The 16,883-nt window shown below is 50.4% G+C and overlaps 1 protein-coding gene across 3 annotated transcripts in view; it reads right to left on the minus strand.

Moving 5' to 3' along the window:
• Positions 1–12,983, minus strand: part of RFLNA (refilin A) — a 34,755-nt gene extending 21,772 nt beyond the window's left edge. Inside the window, exons 1-2 of one of the 3 annotated variants that reach the window (XM_075012873.1) lie at positions 12,930–12,983; positions 11,731–12,112 (exon numbers count right to left, since the gene is read on the minus strand). In XM_075012873.1, the coding sequence (XP_074868974.1) occupies positions 11,731–11,949 (219 nt within the window). In that variant the 5' untranslated portion in view covers positions 11,950–12,112; positions 12,930–12,983. Of the gene's footprint in view, positions 1–1,859; positions 1,950–11,730; positions 12,113–12,519; positions 12,600–12,929 lie in introns of those variants that run through there. The other 2 variants (XM_075012872.1, XM_075012874.1) reach the window with 2 other exon arrangements.
• Between the last annotated feature and the right edge of the window lie 3,900 nt (positions 12,984–16,883).

A 16,883-nucleotide genomic window follows, 5' to 3' on the forward strand; every position in this document is an offset into this window, starting at 1 on the left:
TTGTTCCCACCTCCCATTCAGCAATATTTCGAGATTCAGAATTGCGTCTTGCTTGCCGAAGAGTTGGTCTCTCGCACTGGAATGTTACATGCTCGGTGTCTGCCTGCGCCTGGATGTTGGGAAAGGATTTTACATGGTCCTGGCAACTGGGGACCTGAGGCACAGCCAGAGGAAGAGAGCAGCCCCAGATCTTACAGCACGTCAGTGATAATGATGGCACTGGAACGCAGGGGGTGTCCTGGCCATTAGACAGTGCTACCTCCCAAATGGCCCTTCCTGAGCTGTAGGAAAAACAGAAATGAGGCCATCCTTTGGGCAGGAAGGAAACTACAGAGTACATATTTAATCAACAGCCTTTGGATCACTGGTGTACTCTGCCATGCAAGCCGGGAGTTCCAAACCTTTCTGAAGCTGCCTTCAGCATCCCCCCGAAAGTCACCATCCTTACGCTCTCGCCAGGGATGACATTGCTCCTCAGAGTCCAAAACTCCTTGTGGGAGATAGCTCAAGAACAAACTAACCCTGTGCAGAATCAGCACCTGGCCCCTACAACTCCTGCCTGCAAACTAGCACTTCACTGGTGCATCTACACTGCACAGGGGGTTAATTTTACCCCAAAGTAACGTCTTCACAAGAGACAGAAGAGACCACTCTCTTTCTACCAAAGAATTTGCCCCTTACACTAAACGGTTAAAATATTATTAAAAAAGCTTAAGTTATTTCTTGCTCCACAGCATTTTTCTCCACTTTCTCAACTCTTGCCTTTCAGGCATGTAAGGGCCTGGGTAGCTAAGCTCTGCTTTTGAAAGCTGCTCAGAGAGCAACACACAAGAAAGGGTCCCCCAGACAGGTGTTCAACCCACTGCCCTGAGCTGTGTTTTGTACTAAGGGTCACTATGCAGGACAGCAGATTTAATATCCGCTGGAGGACTACTGGGAATGCAACTGAATGTTTGCTTCACATAGACTGGTGAGAGCTGTTCGGAACAATTGCATAAATAAGCCATAATGAAGACTGGGGTTCCTCTAGCCCTGGGCTGGCCAACCTCCAGCTCTCGAAATGCGTGTGGATCTTGAAATGCAGCTCCTCCTCAGAGCCGCACGCTGGCAGTGCTGTCTGCCGCTCTGAGCATGCACCCCAGCATTGGGTGGGAGAAGCGTGTGGTGGCAGTGGCTCTGGGGAGTCGCCGGCATTGAGTTAAAGCAGTGGGGGCTGCGGGTGCCCTGCTCTGGCGGAAGGGGAGGGCATTGAGCCACGTATTTATCTATCTATCTATCTATAGAGATATCTATATAGATAGATAACAATAAATATATAATATGTGGCTCTTTGCATTCTATCTATGTGATTCTTTGCACTCTATCCATGGCTTTTAGTCCCTCACTGGTTGGCCACCCCTGCTCTTTGTTCTGTGTTTGTACTGTGTGGAGCCCTATCAGGCCCTGGTCCATGATTAAGGCTCCCAATCTCCCTCTGTCCCTCTACTCTGGCTACAAATGTGTGAAAATGGGATTAGGTTGGAAATTGTTTTGCTACCTTAACTTCAGGAACTTCTGCCATTAACTTTCCTCTAATGAAGGTACAGAGATCAGCCTAGGCCTTACAGTAACACAAATAAGAAATACCAGAATCAGATGCATACTTTGCCTTGTTATGTCTTGCTCTTAATGACTCAAGGCATTTTGAGCAGAAGGAAATAGATTTACAGCTTGGGAAATTAGGAGGGGAGTCTTCCTACCATGCATCCACAAAAAATGTAACACAAGTTCCCCCTTTTGCCCCCAAATGCCTACCAACCCCCTCCCACACACAAGGCAATTAAGATAACCTGAAAAGGGAACAGAAATTAAACTCCTACCCGATATGGCCTTTGGGCCCCGAGAGACTCCATAAAGTCGACTAGAGACTTCACTGCTGTTAGGGTGCTGTGTGGAAGGGGCTCAGATACTATAATACTGGGCAGCTGTCTGAAACAGATTGATAGAAAGGAACCAAAATATGAAATCGCTTGTCGAAGTGTCAGAGCTAGGAACTGAATTCAAATCACCAGCGGCCTCTTTTAGCTAACGCCCCAACCAATCTCTTTCCAGATTTCATGTGAACGCACTGGTCCCTGAAATCTCATTTTCATCAAGCTGACAGGTACAACAGTAATGAAATATTTGCCTGCGGTATCCAGTGAAGCTACATCTACGTGGTATATTTTAACCGGTAAGATATACTTGGGCAATAGATGATTGTGCATTGCCAATGTCTTGAGGTACAAGCTCCATTATTCGTGCAACTATGATGTGACAACAGACAATGGAGACATTAAATTGAAAGCATGGCTGTAGCCCTAATGTGCTGGGATATTTAACTGTAGGTAATTACATCCTGCAGTAATAGGGCTTCTTTCTGTTTCAGGCGTGACGTATATGATACTTAACTTTTAGTCCAAAAGAGCTTTATAGTGTTACAATCAGCTGTCAAATAACTGAAAGGTTCCATCTTAGAGGTGGCTTCATTTTCATAGCCAGTAAAGTAAAGCGATTCCCATTTTGCTGTCTAAAAACTATGTGCCCAGTCCTGCAGTTCTAATGCTAACAAATGTCTCCAAATTGTATTTAAATTCTGTGGCCGTTTTGCCTGAGCAAAGGTGACAGGACTTGGTTGTGGCATGCCTGGCTCTGTGAGCGTGTCTGGGTGGTGACGGCCTGGACTAATGGCCTGAATACAATGCTGATTGACCCTCTGCAGGTTTTGGCTAGCTCACCCAAGTTGCTGCCCTTGCTTCTGGGCCTGCACTACTATTTTTTCATGCATATCTACATGAGCACAGAATTCGATCTCCCAGCTGCAGAATGCATACCCAGTGTTGTCCCATGAATGCAGGTTACGCTGTATTTGGGGACCAGCCTGTGTGAATTCAGTGCAGCTCTGCAGCCAGACAGCAGCTGAGGATCTTTCCCTATGTATTTAATTTTCAAAGCATTTGGGGCCCTTTGGGACAGCTGGCACTATATCAGTGGACATGACCACAGAATGAAACATGGGCTACGAACTGTGCTGAGAGAGAGCTGCTTGCCCTAATGAGATAGACGTGGGTCCTTTTCTGCAATTTGTGCCCTGGCAGACAGAGACTCCCCTCCGGTGGGTGCTAGAAAAGAACATTACATCCCCCCCCCCCCCCCCGCCCGGAGACCTCATATTTGACAGGCAGGAGGGGCTGGGCCCTGCTTTACACGCAGGCCTGACATTTTGGGATTCCCACTCATGTGACGACGAGTAGTGAGCTATTAATCAACACCCAGGCCCGGAACTCACTCAGAGCAGTTTGTAAACAAGATCATGTTAACCAGGCGAATAACTGGAATGCTGAGCTGGCGTATGGGCTGTAGATTAAGCAATGCCCACGGGCTGCCGGCTCTTTCCCTGTCAGGGATGTTCCAGAGAAGTGGAGAAATGAGCCTAGTTCATATAAGAGGGGATGAGGTGGAGCCAGAGCTAGAGTCTGGAAGAAACAGGTGCAAGGGCTGAGAATGAGGTGTGAGTGGAAATGAATACCACCACCCCCAGCAGGAATTCCAGGGGCTTCCCACCCTGCCTGTGGGTGTGGGAAGGGCTCAGTGGTGGGCATTGATGCCGGGGCATCAGGGCTTCTGAGGGTGGCGTGTTGCCGTTTGGAATGGGAGGATGTTACAGGGAGTATAACACCTCTGTACACTTTCCTTAGGGATCTCAAAACGTGTGTGGGTTTGAAGGGCCATGCCACATATGTCTGATTGTGGACCACCAAACCGCATCCCCCAGTGGCCTTTCCACTTCATTTAGGCCCTGCTGCAATTTTTGATCTGGAGGTGGAGGAGTCATGACTGGCCCCTAATGGCCCAAAAGCTGATGGGACATTTGGTCTGGGCAAGGCTTGACAGATGCATTATCCCACAGACACAGAGGGTACCTGCCACGCTTGGCTCCCTCGCTCCATGCTGTCTCTATGGCGTTCCCCAGAGGGCCCACTGTGAGGGCAGGGGAGGCGAGATGGTATCCCATCACCCCACCCACCAATCCTGCAGGGAATCTGCTTGAACTGAGAGTCCATTAGTTTGGGGTGTGATATGGTGCCACATTAGCAGGCAGGCCAGAGCTAACAGTGCCAGAGAGTTGGAGATGGGGGGCACAGGAAGCCAGGGACTGGGGAGGACGACCATCCTGCTCATTCCATGGGCATGAGGTGGTGGTGGGAAAGCCACATGCAACACTGTGATTTTCTCCCACCTCTCCCCTCTGTCATGGATTGTCCCATGGGCCAAACTTGCCTAAAGCCAGGATTTGACCCAAAGGACTGGGTACCTAGGTAGCCCATCCCGAAGTGGGGCACTCCCACCTGGGGCGATGGGGGTGCTGCTCTAGCTAAATTAGCGGACTGTAATGTATCAGCCTTTCAGGTATCAAAGCCCCTGTTGCCAACGGGACAATGCTGGGAACAGCCAGCCCGACGCCAAGTGGCTCCCAGATGACAAGCCTGCTGCCGCGGGAGCTATGTCTGCAGAGTATTTTGGCAAAGGGCCAAGCGCATCCCAATAATTTCACCAGACTTTTTTCCCACAGGCATAATGGGACAAAAGCCAAGGAGAGCCACTTGGCTCCGTGGTGCAGCATGTTCTTGCATCCAGACATGGAGCTGTTGTTGCCCGCTCTTGGCCCTGGCAGGGGAATGCCCCTCTTCAGAGCGTTCCTTGTATGCTGAAGTATCAGCAACCAGCAACAGCCAAGCTATGCAGAGTGCATATGCGTTCTCAAAGGGCTGTGGTTTGGAACTAAAGGGCCTTCTACCTTCCAGACACAAAAAAGGCCCCAGACCTGCAAGGTTCTCCCTGTGGGCCAGGGGTCAGCAACCAGAAGAGAAAGAAAAGCCATTTTATTTTCAAATTTGGTAAAAAGACTCAATAATTCAAGAGCCACCAGGCACGTGACTGCAAGATGGTCCTTAACAAATAATGTCCAACCAGACTTGTTGTAACCCCTGTGTTAAGAACAGCACAAACACGCATTGTACAATGCACTGCACGTATTAAAGGGGGAGTCACCCAATGTTTTGAGATCACATATCGTTTGCTTTTAAATATGAGTTGTTCATTGTTTAGCTTTTAGACATTCACCAAAATATTGAAAATAATCAGGGTTTTTTTTTTGTTTTGTTTTGTTTTTAACTTTGCAATTACAGCATCAGGAGCCACAAAGAAGTCCTTAAAGAGCCGCCTGTGCTTCTGGAGCTGCAGGTTGCAGACCCCTGAGGTGGGCAAACCTGGGCCCCTGAGGCCAATGGTGCTTCACACAGGTACAAAAAGCCTGACTCTGCTGAACCCTTTGCACAATTGGGGCCTTTGTGAAGACTCACAACATCCCTGTCAACGAGCCGTCATCCCCTTGTCTCAGCGGATACTGAGGTACAAAGGGCCTGGGACAGGATCAAAGTGACACAACTTCCAGCTCTAATCTTGTGGTTTAGCCACCCGCATCTCCCCCTTTTTCCTCCTTTGTCTCCCACCACTGCCCTCACCCCAGCACCACACATGAACTCTCATCAGAGCCCCTTTCCATTTCTTTGTTTTAGGTTAATAGGAGCAAACAATTCAGCACCCACCACCTCTAGCCAGATCACTTACAGTCCTCCTGAGGGACAGTATTTCTAGGCCTTCTGAGAGAGCAGCGGATTAGGGGATGGGGATGCAGGGGTTGGGGAGGGGAAGAGATGACTTGTACCTTCATACCCCATATTTCTTTAGCAACTTATCTTCCACCCCCTAAACATCCTGACTTCTTATTGCTGTCCTGTTCTGGGACCCCAAAACCGCTAGAGTCCCTATGGGCCGATCAGCACTCAAATCACATTAACATCAACGAACACTTTTAGAAGCTGGAAACAGGAAACCCACAAGTAAGTTCTGACTAGGCAACCTTTGGGCTGCATTCTCACCTCATTTCCACTGGCGTAAATCCACTGAAAACAACGGAGTTATAATGGTGAGCTGACCATCAGACCCTCTGCATCAGAATTGTGTTCCTGGCTAATCTTGGGAATAAATTCTTTGCAGAGGTGTGATGAGGCTTCTGCCCTGCACTGGTCTTATAACGGTTAAAATCAGCCTAGGGAGGCTGAGTGGTAGGCAGCCACTGATGCGGGGGGTAGACCACTGGGACCTAGCTGGGGCTGTATAAATAGGAGCTCCTGGGTGGGAGAAGAGAAAAGCTGACTCCTGCTCCAGCTGTGGAGCAGGAGGGACCTCCGTGCTGGGATGCTAGAGAGCTAGATGCTAGACGCTAGAGAGCTGGGATGCTAGAGAGGACACCTTAGACCCGCATTGTCCATTATGCTTCCCATTTGCCACATGTGGTGAACAGGGCAGTGCAATGTGGCAAAACGCCACTCAGCAGAGCCATACACATGGGGTGCCCCTCCACCCACTGAGTGCACACGCCCCACCACAAGCAGGGGGTGGCAGCAGAGGACGCAGCCCCTGAAGCCCTTTCCCCAGAGCAGCTCCTGAGGCTTTGGCCAGGAGCCACACACCGTGCCCAGTGACCGACACAGCTCCTTCTTGGCACGGTTCCTGTGGCTCTCGCCAGGAGCCACGTGCCTCCTGCAGCCAACGCTTTCCTGGCATGGCGCGTGGGGCCGGGCAGCTCCAGTGAGTGGCGGGTGGGGGGCTAGGTGCCTGGCTGCAGGGGTGAAGGGGAGGCTGCCTGCCTGGTGCGGGGGGTGGGGCACGCACGTGACACCTGGTGGACTTCCTTTTGGATGCACTGACTTGGACAGAGCAGGAAACCTCTGGCCAGGCAAAACGCCAGGCTGAGGCCTTGCTCTGATGGCCTGAGGGAACTAGGCCTGCAGGGGGGCATCCAGGGCAAGAGAAGGTGGCAGGTCCACCCCCCCTTGCCAATGATGAGTGGCCATTTCAGGCTGCAGTTTGTCTCTGAGGTAAGGGGCTAGGGGATGACTGGCAGTGGGTCCCTGAGGTAAGGTGGATACAGGGGATTGGGGTTCCCTGGGAGGGAAGAACCCCAGAGTGTGGGGCACTGCCATGGGCAGCAACCTGACGGAAGGACGCCGGGTCCGGGAGGGACGTGAGTCCAGATGAGTGGTGATGACCAAACAGGTCAGTGGGCGAAACACCCTCCAGAAGAGGGGGCTGTGGAGGCTGGATTGAGCTAATTCCTGAGTCCCCAGCAGGAGGCGCTGTGGTGGTGGGGCATGACCCCTTACAGGGGACAAAGTCTAAGAATCTGCTCCTCGATCCCTGTCCACTTCTTTCTAGCAGCTGTTTTCGTGTGAAATCTGTTAATGGATGCAAGTTCATGCAGCCGATGTCAGGGGTCTTCCTTTTTGTCTAGCCTTACGATACAAGGTATACCTTGTCACTGTAACGCAATGTACGGGATGCCTTGCAACACAAGTTCCAATGTGCTTGAGGATACAAATTAAAAATTGAGCTGCCTTTTAAATTTAAAAGATGACTGAAAGTCACCCTATATTTCCAGGCAATATATTCCTCCTGGGCGCCCACGCCCTTAAGCACAACACAGCTGTAGACTCCCCAGTGAATAGTTTACTTGGAAGAATTAAAAGTAATTTTCCCTGTATTCCAAGCAAAGTCCAATATAATGGTGTTGAGCTTGTGGTATTTATTACTCTGGCTCTAAATTGCCTTTCATATTTTCTTGGATCCCAAAGCTGTAGCCAGATTGGCTGGTTAAATGTGAATAAATGGAGCATTGTCTTCAAAACAAAGTCTGGCTTATTAAAAAAAAAAAAGAATTTCCATTTTTATAGTTAAAGTTAATCACACCAAAAACAGGGAGTGTGGACTGTAAACAGAAGAATGTCCCTGGTAAGTGCATGCGATATCATTTCAGTCTGTAGGTCAAGAATTACCCCCAGAATTGACAAATGCTTAAATGTGCCTTTTAAAGTAAAGCAAAATAGCTGACTGCAAAAGACCCACAGCAGAATTAAAACCTGAGGATTTTGATCATAAGAAATGCCAGGAAATACTTCCCAACTCTTTTTCCAGGTATAACTAGACTTACTGTAACTGCACTTAGTAGATTTTTGGATATTCAGAATATAGCTTATGCATATTTTACTGCATTATAGCACAGAGTGTATTCTCAGCTCAATCTGAATGTATAAATACCACAAATAATAATATGGTAGGTGCTAAACAAACAAGGTTTAGTCTGCCAGTAGTATTAATTGTTGATTCACTTATTATGCATGCTGTCCAATCAACTGCAAAGACCAGAGCAATTAAAACAGGAGCACAAATTCATAATTTGCATAATTGCTCGCAGATTTGTGAGTTTTCCTTAAATAGTGACAAGAAAGCTAATTAGAAGCTGACATTTAATCATATGATGCAAGCATTCGCCACAGTTTTATTTTCTTAACAGAAACAGTTCAAAGCAGTTTTTGCAGAGTAGAAATTAGATGGAGTGAATCTCCATTTATAAAAAAGTAGAATGACAGCCTCATACCAATAAAAAAAATCCCCCTATTTTTCAGTAAACCCACTGCAAGTCTGATGAGAGGAAACCTCCACTTTTGATAGTCCCACATCTCAAGCACGTACATCGCTTCCTGCTCAATATTAGCACATGATTGCTTTTTATATTAGTGGATCTATTTTATCTTTGCCAACTAGGAAGTAAAAGCATCCACCACATAACAAACCTACATCCTAACAGTAAGGGCTAACAGCTAACACTGTTGTAATGTCATCTCAAGTTAGGAAACAATCATTATGCTAACCTCTCAAAATGCTGCATAATGTCCATGTAGGTTCAAGATCAGACCTAGCTTGGGCAATAGTTTTGCTTTTGTATTAATAGAATATTTATTCTACAGGAGCCAAGAAGTAAGACCCCAGGGTAAATTCAGCCCACGTATTCCACTATTTCATTATGTGCACCCACTTATACCATGGTTGAATTTGGTCCCTGAAAAGAAAGGTGTCATTCTGTACAGTCTCTTTTTTAAAGAGGATGGGCTAAGACCATACCAGGGTCTCTGATAACTACCTGTATGACAGCAGATCTCTCCATTACAGAGTTTTACACACATCTAGCCGTTTTTGTGGTCCAATGCCCTTCTCACACACTTCATTTTATAAATGCATAACAACAGCCTGACCCTGAAAAATCTTTTGTAGGTGGGTATGCAGGTAAGTACCCCCCTGAAAGGAATGAAAAATGTTCCTATGTATAAAACTATACAGATGCGGGATGAGTTTGGAAAGTCACTATTTCCTCTGCATGAATTTATTTTTTTTAGAACCAGAACGCTAGCTATTGCTTTGGTGAGCAACAGTGCTTGTGTGAGGGCTATGGCATGTTAAGGTTTTCAAAAGTTAAACACACCCTGAGAACCTGAAATAAACGTCAACTCCCAGTGCAAACTAAAGTGCTAAATGACATTCATAAAGCGTTGTTCTTTCCTGTGGAGAATGTATGCCTCTGTGCTGCATGTAGTTTTATTCTGCATTTCAGCCAATTAAATGTACAGGTTGAACCTCTCTAATCTGGAACTCTCTCTCGTCCGGCAACATCTGTAATCCGGTATGATTTTAATTAGCCAGATGACCATTTATGGATATGGCCAAGTTTCCCATGGTCCCATAAAGTTTGTCTACAGACACCAGTCCTGGTTCTCAGTGTTCTGGGCTGTTCTTTAGCTGTAATTTACCCCTAAATGTCTTCTAAGAGACCTGCAAGCAGTGGAAGTGTTGGTAATACTGCTGGGCAATATTAACCTCCCATGGTCCAGCAGATTCTCTCATTCCACACCAGTCAGGTCCTGAGGGTGCTGAACAAGAGAGGTTCAACCTGAAATTGAATACAGCTAATTTTTTTATAAGAAAAATGTTTGAAAGAAACTTGGGCAAAATCCTTCCCCCAGCAACTAGTTCTTAAGCCTCAGTCTTCAAAAGCACTTTATCCTTCAAAACAGATTGAAATTAACAATAAAGAGGCAGAACAGAAAGCCCAATAATCTGCTTAAATCCTTCTCCACCCTCAAACACTTCACAGATCCTTTGTCAAGATGATCAGAATCAGGCATCTATCTATACTGCTGCTGCCCAGAGGTCAAGCTCAAAAACCAATGGAGCTGTACTGTTCAGCCGTACCACGCATAACTTTTCAAACTGCATCACTCTGTGAAGAGCAAGTCAAGCAAATAGCAGCACAGAACCACCTCTCAAGCCAAAACAGTTTCATCCTTTGCAAGAGAGCATGAACGTTTCCAAATCTTGTCTCTAGTACCTGCAGCCCCCAACGCATGTGCATAAACTGTTCTGAATAGCGTACTGTTCCCCAGTCAGAGCAATCTGATTTGGAATAAAAGTGTTTCAGCATAGCTGAGAAGCCAGCTCTGGTATGTTTACTCACAGCTGAAGACTTAGCCACATGTAGAATTGCAGTAACCAGCCTGGTATTTTCTCCAACTGTACAGAACCATGTCTCTTGGGTCAGTGGTTCTCAACCAGGGATACACGTACCACTGGGGTATGCAGAGGTCTTCCCAGGGCATATCGACTCATCTAGATATTTGTCTACCTTCAAAACAGGCTACATAAAAAGCGCTAGCAAAGACCATACACATTAAAACATGTTTAAAACTTGTTTATACTGCTTTAGATGCTATAAAATGAAATGTAGGTACCATATTTAAATCCCAATTGGTTGGTAACGTTGTGGTAAAATGAGAAAGTCAGCCATTTTTCAGTAGCAGTGAGCAGTGACACTTCTTATGTCTGATTTTTGTAAGCTAGTAGTTTTTAAGTGAGGGGAAACTTTAGGATATATGAGACAAAGCAGATTCCTGCAAGGGATATCGCAGTTTGGAAAAGCTGAAGGCTGTTGATCTAGGCTGATTTCTTATTTCTTCCCTTACGCTGGAAATTGGAGCATGTGGCTGACAATGTTTTAATTATTAAACCCCCCTGACTGTGATTTATCCTCCAGCTCCCACAGCAAATCATTCACCACTGGGAAGTGAGAGGGGCTCTGAATGTCCTACTAAACTCTGTCACTGCTTTTCTACCAGGAGCTAAATTTTTGCCAGCCAAGCCTAGAAGTACAGTAAGGCACTAGCCCGCTGGCTGCTTCCCCGGTTTGCAGCTGGAGCAGCAGGTCCAGGTTTGAAGGACGGCTGCCTTCAGGAAGAATTAACCCTTGCAGTGCTTTGTAAGTGCCTTTTAATATTCTGCCACTGGGGTCCACCACTCTGGCCCATCCCACCTCATGAAGCCTAGATGAAGAGAGGGATTAATTATGAGGGAGTCTCATACCTCACTGGAGACCACATCCAGGTCTCCCTGCAGTGCAGGGGGTTGGGTTATTTCTGGAACCCCCCAGGCAGATTTGGCTTTTAAACACCTGCCCCCAGTGCTGGAGGTCCCTGGAACCCTGGGCTTGGATTTGAGTCCCTCTTCTCATTCCTTGCCTGCCTCTGACACCCACAGCGGCTATTACACAGTCCCTTTCTTCCTCCCACCCTTTGTCTATTGGGATTGTAAACTCGGTGGGGCAGGTCCCAGAACACCAGGGCCCTGATGTGGAACAGGGGGCGGTCCCCAGTGAAAGATGGCAATAGGTGCAGACCTAAGACTAACCCCTTGTGGAACCAGAATCAGTGCTCCCCTGTGGGAAGAAGGGGCAACGCTCCGGGGGGTAGGAGAGGCTCTTACCACTTTGCCTTCCTTGGCTTCCTTTCTGGGGCCATGGCCTGGGTGATCCGTCCCCATGCTGCTGCCTGCAGCTCTGCCCTCGGTGATCCCAGGAGCCAGGGTGTAGAACGGGGGGCTAGGGCTGGGAGGCAGCCCAGAATCCGGACTGTCCAGAAGTCCCTCCCGGCTCTTCTCCTTCAGACTCTCTTCCATTCCTTGCAGGTGCAGGTGGCCCACCATCTCTGGGGGGCCACGAGGGTAGCGGAGCCTGGCTGAAGGAAATCTGCCTCCTCCCTGAGCTTGAAGGTAGGAGGTGACGGGCTTCAGGCAGGTCTAGGAGCCCCCCAGGCCAGCCCCTGAGCTGCCCCTGCTCTGGCACCACCTCCCACAGTGGGAGCCAGCCCTGCAGGGGAAGAGAGGGCAGAGAGCGGGTCAGAGACACCACCCGCCTGGCGCTGGGGGCCCTGCCCCCAGCAAGGCAAGAAGCTAAAGCTGTAGAAAAAGGTTCCCTCCCCCTTCTCCAGCGCTGTCCCTCCGGCAGAGCGCACAGACCCCCACCCCGGCAGAGCGCACAGGGTCCCCTGTCCCCCCGGCAGAGCGCGCAGACCCCCCCCCCCCCGGCAGAGCGCACAGGGTGCCCTGTCCCTCTAGCGGAGCGCGCAGACCCCACCCCCTCGGCAGAGCGCACAGGGTCCCCTGTCCCTCTAGCGGAGCGCGCAGACCCCCCTCGGCAGAGCGCACAGGGTGCCCTGTCCCCCCGGCAGAGCGCGCAGATCCGAGCCCCTACAGCAAAGCGTCCAGGACTCCCACCCGCTTAGGGACACCGGCCCGGGGCTGGAGCGCTCGGCTCACCCGCCCCGCTCTCCGCAGCGATCCGCCCGCCAGCCCGGCACCTGGGCTACTGACAGCGCCGCTGGGGCAGGGCAGGCAGGGCACCGCCGAGCCCGCCCGCCCGCCTGTCCGCCCCGGGCGCAGCGCCCCTGTCTCCGCCCCGCGCGGAGCTGCCGCCAATGCGCTCAGAGCTCGGGGCCAGGCGGGCGCAGGAGCCCAGCCCAGCCCAGCCCCCACGCCCCAGGCGGGCAGAGCGGCTCCCAGCCGGCTGCGCAGCGCCTCCAGCTCTCTCTCCCCCCGCGCTCCAAGGCGAGCGCAGCGCCCGGGTCCCGTCCCCCGCCCCACCCCCCGCGCAAGGTGCGCCCCGGGAGGCGCGGAGCTCGGCGCACCAGCGGCCGAACGTGCGGAGCAGCCAGCGGTGCCGCGCGGCAGGCCCCTCCCCGCAGCGCCAGCCCGCCGGGCACGGAGCGCTCGGAGCCAGTGGCGGCCGCCAGGGAGAGCTCGGCCGGCCGCGCCAGTCCGCGCTTTGCAGCAGCCGCCCGAGCCGGGCTTCTCCCCGCCTCCTGGCGCTCGCTGCCTTCCTCCGGCGGGTGGGTGGAGAGCCACGGGCTCTGCCTCCCTCCCCGGCTCCCCACCCTCCTCTGCCCGGTTTCTCCCAGCGCCCGCGCGCTCTCTTCCGGCCTGGGCATTGTTTGGGGCGCAGGCAGGGCCAACGCACCGTGCCCTGCCTGTGTCTGACCTGAGCTGGGCTCACGCTCACCCCCATCCAGCTTCTCCTCACGCTGTCCTGGGGGCTTGTTTGTTGGCCAGCCACAAGGCCAGGCGCGGCCTGGAGAGCGGCGCTCAAGCCAGCATGTCCCAAAGGGGAGGGCAGCAGGATGCCAGGGGCTGGGGAAGATGTTTGTGGCACTGTGGCAGGCTGTGTTCCTGAGGGTGGGAGCCACTGCCCCTGTGTGTCCCCAGGAAGGTCCCCAAAGGGCATCCCTTCACACCAGTCCCGTGACTTCAGTAACGCGACACTGATTTATATCACTGGTGGAGCTGGCCCGCCTGATGTCACCCGCATGTGGTAGTAACATGAGCACGTGCCAGCACCTCCACCCTTTGGCATTCCAGGCTGGGGCTACAGTTACAAACTGGGTCACCATCAGGGTTCACTCTACTTTTTTTTTCTGTCCCTGGGCAGAATAAATTTTGTTCTGTGCACTAATGCCTACGGATATGTGCACCACCAATAGAAACATACTGCCGGCTCTGGGCGCTCTACTAATCAGCTGGGCAGCACCTGAATCTCTCCTGGGCAAATGCCCAAGTGGTCAGCTTACAGGGAACACTGGTCACCATAGTGACCTAGGTTGGAGTGTGCAAAGCACATACGTAGGCACTATGCTGGCCTAAGCCCATTGTGGCTGCAGCTTTTGATGGTCACATGCTCCAGCAGTGTAGCTGCTGCTGTTTGAAGCAGAGGTGCTTCCAGGGCGTCAGAAGAAAGCCCTGCCATCAACTGCTGCTATGCCTCGGGCTGGGGCCTCAGTGTGACCTTTCCAAAAAGCAAACAGCAGTTATGTAGCACTTTAACAAAATGATTGCTTCGGTGATGAGCTTTCGTGGGACAGACCCACTTCCTCACTTGAGCTGAAGAAGTGGGTCTGTCCCACGAAAGCTCATCACCAAAGAAATCATTTCGCTAGTCTTTAAAGTGCGACATGACTGCTGTTTTGTTTTGATAGAATGCAGACTAACATGGCAACCTCTATTATTTTCCAAAAAGTGCACTGCAGGCAAAGGGGCTTTTATTTTCACCCGGTTGCTGCAATGAGAACCTGCACAAGGGTTGGCCTTACAGTTTCTGATGTGGAGAGAATGTGAGGCAATGTACACCTTGCAGGGAGTAGGAGGAGCTGCCCTTGGCTGGGCAAGTGGTGACAGCATACACTGAGCCTGCTGCTTATTGTGCCGTGTTAGCTTGTCCTCCCGCTGCGTGTGTTCCTCAGGCACCTGTTACATCTTTGCATAGCTTACACTGCGTGAAACTTGGGGCAGGATCTGCTGACAATACAGAGCAGATTTCAGGCCCATTCTCTTTGACTTCCACAGGACTGCCCACTGTGGGTAGGGTCAGCGCACCTTTGATCTAAGGATGCACAGCACAGTGGGGGCCGGGGCCTTGAGTAGATCTCCTGGACGCTTAGGCAAGGCAACACCCACAAGGAGATGTGTTTGTAAGTTGCAGGAAGAAGTGAGGGGCCAGTTATAGTTTGGCCCATGTCGTGCTGGAGGTTTGTGGGACTGGAGCTAGATGCTAATAGATGCATTGACAGGACTGGGAGATATACAAAAATCACCTGGTTTGACTAGGTAGGTTAAGGCCCTGGCCTGCTGCTTCCAATGGGGTTTTTCAGTCCAGCCTTACTTCGACTTTTGCTCTCCAAGGCCTGGCTCTGCCACCCACACCCATACTGAGTAGTGCCTTCGGGCCTGATTTTAAAGGCTATTGAGGCACTTGAAATGTCAGGTAGTTCCTACTGGGATTTCCAAATGTGCCTATGTGCCAAACTCCCATTGAAATCTACGTTTTTAGACATCCAAATACCTTTACCAATCTGGTCCTTACCTACCTCAGTTTTACACTTGTATAACTCCAGCAACTTTCCTGGAGCTGCTCCTGAGTTACTCCGGTGTCACTGAATTCAGAATCAGGCCCACTGACTTCTGCCCCCTTGAGTTGTTGGTGTGTCTTTAGTGCCGCAAGCAACTCAGTGTAAATAAGAGACAGCCGAGTCTGACCCCAAAAAAGCCACGGTCCTGCACCCAGCCCCCTTCAGTCACCCCCAGTCAGTCCGCATGGCAGCAGAGGAACATGGTTGTCAGTAAAACTAGATTTGATTAAATGTATTTGAGTTCAGGTCACAAGAAAAGCCAAAGATGCCCAAAGCTGAAATGAAGTGAAGTGAAGTGAAATGCCCAAAGCTGAAATGAAATCCCAGATTGACCAGCGTGACAGGGAGCAGTGCAGAAAAATGTAGCTGATTTATAAATGTCAAAGAGCCAGCAAGCAGCCCACACAATAACCTCAGTGAATTATTACCTCTGACCCATTCATCAAACCCAGCCAATCATCTGGCAGTGCGGAATGATTTAAAGCCCATTACTGTAAGAGCTTTAATGTCTCACACAGAACACAGCCGATCTGCAAATGTCAAAGGGTGGCTGAAGGTCACAATGGCCATAAATTAGGCCCTGGCTTATCACCTTTGGCGTTAGAGCATTCCCCGGGCATGCTAACATAACGGTATGACCCTTAAACATTCAGTGGGTTAGCCTGATACAGCCTGTTTTCCAACCACCCTCCTGAACTGGTGAGCCTCTACTGGCAAGACCAAGCAAGGTTCTGTCTCAGGCCGTGGGAAGGGTATTGGGAGAGAGACCAAGAACTTGGGCTATGGAGAAAGACTGAGGGAGACAGTTCCTCCTGTTGTGGAGTGCCTGTGTTTCTATGGCAATAGCATCCAGAACCTGTGTCCTTTGTCTCAGCTGTGTGGGATCTGGTGGTAAAGGAGCCACGTTTACCTCCACCGCTAGCAATGCACAAAGGAGCACAGCAAAAGAGGGAGGGACCTGTGGGGATCAATGCTGCTTGACAACATTATCTAGACTTGTGGTGTCCAGCATGCTTGCTACTAGTCTCTAATATATTTTCAGAACCATGTGGTTAGGTCACTATAGACTAGCACGCTACAGACACCACGTGTCTAAACTTTTACTGTGTCCAGTAACAGTAAGCCACTTAACAAGGTCCCCTGCTCCTGTTTTGCTCTTGTGTCTATTGCACTGACTACCTTGTCTGGGAGCTTCCCTAGGTTAGCCTGGGAAACCTCTTTGACCGCTGGGCCAGCTGTAGTTTTCTCCTATGAGGCACCAGCTGAGCTTGACAGGAAGTGAAACAACATTGGGCAATCCTTAGAGGAGACAGTTGCCCAAGGAAGGGCTAAGAATGGGCTGCAGGCTATGACACTTACCTTTGCTATCAGTATGAGAGAGACCCCTGCAGGTGCATTCTGAGACAGCCTGTCATTACATGTGGTAATTTGCAGCACCCTTGCCTCATTCAGCAAACCCAACGGCCTACCCGCTGAGGATACACAGGATCGCACAGGGGAAGCAGCTGTCTGTAGGTCTCTGAATGCCTCCTTTGCAGAAATTGGAAGGTGCCAATTTTAGTGCTGTTTTGGTTTTAAAGTGGGAGGAAACCCAGGAGACAGACTCCCAGGCTGTCACAGGTCTTCTCTTTGGCATCATTGGATCCTTATGAGATGAATATCTGGCAGAATCCAGGCACAAGA

This window comes from Carettochelys insculpta, chromosome 18, assembly GCF_033958435.1.
Source record: "Carettochelys insculpta isolate YL-2023 chromosome 18, ASM3395843v1, whole genome shotgun sequence".
Taxonomy (NCBI): Eukaryota; Metazoa; Chordata; order Testudines; family Carettochelyidae; genus Carettochelys; species Carettochelys insculpta.